This window comes from Sinocyclocheilus anshuiensis, unplaced genomic scaffold, assembly GCF_001515605.1.
Source record: "Sinocyclocheilus anshuiensis isolate Anshui unplaced genomic scaffold, SAMN03320099.WGS_v1.1 scaffold940, whole genome shotgun sequence".
Taxonomy (NCBI): Eukaryota; Metazoa; Chordata; class Actinopteri; order Cypriniformes; family Cyprinidae; genus Sinocyclocheilus; species Sinocyclocheilus anshuiensis.
In genome coordinates, this window is record NW_015549620.1 from 485,271 (window position 1) to 491,014 (window position 5,744).

The following is a 5,744-nucleotide window of genomic DNA, read 5'->3' on the forward strand; positions in this document are numbered from 1 at the left end:
ATGTTATTTACTTTATTGTAAATTAATTAATTAACACCAATACATATCCATGAACTTATCTCTACTGTGTCTCAAATAATTAATTAAAACAGCATTACATACAGTAATTCTAAAATAATTTTAAAAAGGTTTAAAATAGTTCTTGAAGTTGCAGGGACTTGTTGTCATTGCTTAAATTCCATGCTAATTACCCAAATGAATATAATAATATTAAAAAAACATAATATTCCTGTTACACTAAAATACTACTAAAATCCACAAACCTGGTTCAGATCAGACTTTTGGTGTTTTGCATATTCTGGCAAATGCAAAAAACACTTGTTAAGCTTTAAAATGATAGATATTCCAAGGCAGGTGTCAATGTAACCTCTTGTTCTTTTGTGTGACTATTCAGTCTAAACAAAAACACAACACCTCTAAGCACATCAAAACTATTCAAATCTTCACAAACCCGTCTTGGCTGAACATGACCTGGGTCAGTGTGGTGGAGAAGCCTTTAAAAGTGTTAATGCAAGTAGGTGTTTGTGAATGGGCTGTTGAATTCAGACCCTCATAGCTCAGCTTCTCCCATTTAACAATTAAATGACACCTAACAAATGGCTCACTCAGAGATGGATACCAAACCAAAGGTGATCCCAGCACCCCATCATGGGTTCATTAAAAAATAAAATAAAAAGCCCATTAGATGGTGGAAGCCCTGTGGACCAAGCAAACTGCTGGATTGGCTCCAGGCCATTACTCAGCATCAGAGAATGTTCTAGTGCTATTACATAATGTCCTTGGCAAAAACCTCCACAACATTTGTACTAGCATAACAGTTACTCAAACTAATGTCCATAAACATGTCTGGGTGGTTTATAATTAGGTCATTTCAGACATCATATCCGATAATGTTCTTTTTAAGCTGCTACTTCTATAGCGCAAGATGAAAAATCTGTTGACGTATATGACATATTTTCATTTTAAGTCTAAACTAAACTAAACTAAAAAAAAAAAAAACATCAACAAAAAACATATTCGTTAATTGAAATAAAGCTGAATTAAAATGAAATAAATATTAGATGAAAAATTTAAACTAAACAAGAATTAGAAATGTTGCCTTGGCAAATAAATGATAAGTTTAGGTTGAAGCAATAAAATTACTGTGGAAATAACTAAAAACTGAAAATGAACTAAAACTCACATACAAATAAATTAAACCTAAATAGTCTTATTAAAAAAAAACACAATAATAATAAAAATGACAAAAACACAACAAAATTACAAAAATAAAATACAATTAAAACTGAAAATATTAAAACATATTATAATATATATTATTACAAAAATAACTTTCCCAGACACGTTTTTATGTTAAGTCATTGCTCAAGCATATACAAAAAAAGCGTGATTTTTAAGATTAAAGGAATTTTATTCAAAGCGAACATTTCAGATGATTCATTATTTGTGAAACATTCACAGATATCTATGTACTTGAGCCCTTCACTATTCATCATAAATCATGCTAAATCACAGCATAGGCTACTGGGGAATTGGCTGCAATTACATTTTAATTTCCATTCACTCCTTTCTGTCACCACAAAGTGATTAAAATTCAGCATATGATTCCCTCATGATAGGCCAACAGAATGTCCCTGAATCCGATGAAGACAAAAAAAACTCCCTTATTTCGAAAGAAAACTTCCATTAATTCATCACATATAACACAAACTACAAGATGACCACAGATGTCGAATGAAAACAGAGGCCTCAAAATACATTAAATGGTACCTTTATACCTCAAGTCTTGCAAGTCTGAACTTCACAAGACATTGGGGGAGGGCGGCAGACAGACAGACAGACACGCCCGCGCGACATCCGCTCTGCTCGTGCTGTCTGAAGGGTTTCAGTCTGACTCTGTGCGCGTGTCGGTGACGGTCACACAGACTACAGAGAGAGAGAGAGAGAGAGAGACAGAGACAGAGACAGCAGACCAGGAGCGATCGTCCTGAGGCAAGTCCCCTTAAAAAACGACAACACGCTTACTTATACACCGCGTTCGTTGATTTAACGGTTTAGCAGATTCTCTGGTTGTTCGTTTTTGAAGGTTTTTAATGGTTATGTGATGTTCTTCGAGTTCGGTACGGGATTTGTAGCGTTAGCTCGGTTAGCGCGTGCTAAAGGGTTTACATGTTCTAGCCGCACTGCTAAAGCTGTCTGTACGAACGAGCCAGCGTTCAGACGTAAAACCGGTTTAGGTGCTGTTATTCAGCCATGGTAATTTGGTTATATGTAGCGTGTGAATCAGTGGGACATGTGTTTTGGTGTGTCATATAAAAGGAACGTATATATTCACATTGCTTAACATTCACATTTAAGAGACGCATCGTCGTGCTCGGATGTTCTGGTCTTTGATTTAAATCCTCGGCCTGATTAACATTGTGTAATATTTTAGTATTTAAAAGAAAAAAAAAGCTATTTAACGTTTTTTTGGAGGGGGGACAGTTGTCAGTCTAAATGGCTTGGCAAATGATTCACTGCCGTATAAAGTCACAGAAATGGGTTTAAAAATATAAGCTTTCGCGGTCGTTTTAACTTATTTGTGATTTAATACATGTTGCCACTTTTTCTGTAGTTATTTTGAGGGTCTCCCGGTTGCGGGGATGGGGAATGTCACCCCGCGGGGGCTCAGCGCAGCTGTGCCCGGAGAATGAGAAGGGAGAGACGGATAGAGGGGGGGAGATTATCCGGATGAGGTGAAAATGTTTCTGTCGTCTAGTTTAGCACTGTGCCGAACACAAAAACTGTTCTGGATTCTTTTTATTGCCCTGACAGCATGTTCTTTTCATGCGTGTTTGTGTGGCTTCACACTCTGATTCGTTGTCTTTGTAAAATTGTAATTGGCGCTAAATGTTTTTAACAATTTAAACATTTTTTATTCTTTTTGTTTCCTTCACAGGAAGCACATTAGACCATTCATTCTGTCACCATCATGCATATAGCTGGACTTAAAAGAATTTGCAAACTTTAACAGTGAGGAAAGAAGGACCAACTTAAAGGTGTTGTGTTTGAAGAACAGCTGAATATTTTCCATCCAAGAAAGATCAAACATCTGTGTTCGGACATGACCAGCCCTCAGATGAGTCTGAAAACCCCTTTCAAAGACCTGACGTCATTTAAAGGCAACATGAAGCGGCTGTACAGGGAGCGACTGGAGGATGCACCCATTAAAAAGCGGGTAATGGCGGAGATGCACCTGAAACGGTGTAGCCTGGAAAGCGTCCCCAAACCCCCAAAGGTCAAGAAGGAGCGCGAGGAACACAGCAGCTCAGAAATGGACATTGAGGAAAGAGAATTCCACGTTGTCGGGGCTTCCAAGGCTTTAGATCTCAGCGCCGGCCTCAAACACACTCTGGCACAGTTCACACTGAGCAGCCAGAGCTCCCTGGGAGGTCCTGCTGCCTTCTCAGCAAAATCTGTGCAGGAGTGCGCCTCTCCTGCTGGCATGGCTCCCCTGCCGTCTCCCCCAGTCCTCGGAGGCGGCCCGCTCTTGGTTCCGTGCGACAGCTCCACAGAGCTCACCCATTCTCTGCTCGAAGGAGAGTCCATCTCCTGCTTTGTTGTAGGTGGCGAGAAGCGCCTTTGTCTGCCCCAGGTACTCAATTCGGTTCTGCGAGATTTCTCTCTGCAGCAGATCAACACTGTCTGTGACGAACTTTACGTTTACTGTTCCCGATGCGATGCTGAGCAGCTGCACATCCTCAAGGTGCTGGGCATCCTGCCTTTCAACGCACCTTCCTGTGGCCTGATCACACTAACTGATGCCCAACGCCTCTGCAATGCCCTGCTCCGCCCGGGTGCCGCTTTCTCAGCAGACCCCAACAGCAAACTGCCAGGCCAAGGCCTGCTGAAGGAGAGCGAGGCCAGTTTCCAGGTCGAGCACCAGTGTCTGGGCAAGTGCCAAGGCCTGTTCGTGCCCCAATTCTATGTCCAGCCAGACGCTCCTTGTATTCAGTGCATGGAATGCCAGCTGCTCTTTTCCCCACAGAACTTTGTAATGCACTCGCACAAGTCCCCCGACAAGAGGACCTGCCACTGGGGCTTCGATTCAGCCAAGTGGCCCTGCTACCTACAGCTGGGCCGCAAGCATGAGGGCACACCGGAGGAGCCGCAACTCAAACAGCTGCTGGACGAGATGAAGGAGAAGTTTCACTATCAGCTAAAGAGACCTCTGGACAAAGTAAGTGTCTTTTCCTTCCATGTTTGCTGGTTCGCTAAGGTCAAGTTTTGCTTCATGTTCACAAGTGGATTTGCACGTGTGTGACCAGATGGTAATGTGTGATAGTCTGCAGAGGAGACTGTTTGCTATTGTCTGGGCAAGGCTGCAGTTGTTTTGATAAACTAGCGTTGACCCAGTTTTATGAGGTGGCACGAGGCAGGTGGGGACGTAAGGAGGGAGGGAATTCCAGTTGGTCTGGCTGAAAGGGAAGTACATTATCTACCTCCCAGGTCAGAAGAGGGCCATCTTTGGGGGGTGAATGGGCATAGCACAACCTTAAATTTTATACTATATATGTAATGGAGTGGAGTTTTTTTTGCCTTGAATGTGATAATGCAAACTTGTATTTGTTATCACATTATTTTAATTTATTATCGTAATCATACACACACTGGTTTCTAGCCAAATAATTTTACCGTTCACTGCACTTTGTTATTCTAGTTATTTACCTATATCGGCTAATGAATCAGAAGCATTGCAAATTCACAGAAAACGGCTTAATTCGAAGTTGAAAAATAAGGTCGATAAAGTTTTATTTGTCATCCAGAAGTTGCTCTTTTTAATAGGGAGAAATTGTAATGAAGTCATTGATTTGGGAAAAGCCTGCATTGCATGATTGCATAAAGTCAGAACACTGGAGATTCTTCCATTTTCATGACGTGACCTTTGAAACAAAACTCAACAAACTGTACTGGTGCACTAGAATCTATTGGAAGGTCATCCTAGTGAGAAAAAAGGTCTGGATTGTTTCACTCCCATTGATCAGCCATGTCTCATGACCCCCTTGACCAAGCCAGAGCTTTTTTTTGTTGTCCGTGCTCATGTTAGACAAAGATTGACCCCCTGTTGTTGCTGTCAGAATTTTTTTTCAAATGCAAGTGGCAGCAGTTAAAGGGGGCATAGGATGCCCATTTTCCACAAGTTGATATGATTCTTTAGGGTCTTAATGAAAAGTCTGTAACATAGTTTGGTTAAAATTCTCAATGGTAGTGTAAAAAACACCTTTTTTACCCTGTCAAAAACAGCTCTTTTCAGATCAAGCCGTTTTTGTAGCATTTTCCTTTAAATGTTAAAGGGGTCATATGATGCAATTTCAAGTTTTCCTTTCTCTTTGGAGTGTTACAAGCTGATTGTGCATAGATAAGATCCCTGAAGTTGCAAAGACTAAAGTCTCAAAACCAAAGAGATATTCTTTATCAAAGTTAAGACTCTGCCACGCCCCCCTAAAACGGCTTGTTCTAACACGCCCCCACATATCTACCTCACTATGTGGAAATATTAGCATAATGCTGCCCAAATGTGCACGCAAAGAAAGAAGGCGTGGTTTCAGTAACAGTTAGTGTTGAAGCAGCCATGTCAGGGAGACGCTGTGTGTTTCTAGGTGAAAGCAAAAGCACTTTATTTGGCCTTCCGAAAGTAGATGCATTTAGGAATCTTTAAGATTACTTACAACAGAACAGCAATGCATTTTATGAACGACCGTTTC

General features: G+C 41.0%; 1 protein-coding gene across 1 annotated transcript in view; it reads left to right on the forward strand.

The window, feature by feature from the left end:
• The first annotated feature begins 2,942 nt into the window (after positions 1-2,942).
• Positions 2,943-5,744, forward strand: part of skila (SKI-like proto-oncogene a) — a 40,211-nt gene continuing 37,409 nt past the window's right edge. The window contains exon 1 of the mRNA XM_016448350.1: positions 2,943-4,219. Within this exon, the coding sequence (XP_016303836.1) occupies positions 3,104-4,219 (1,116 nt within the window). The 5' untranslated portion in view covers positions 2,943-3,103. The remainder of the gene's footprint in view (positions 4,220-5,744) is intronic.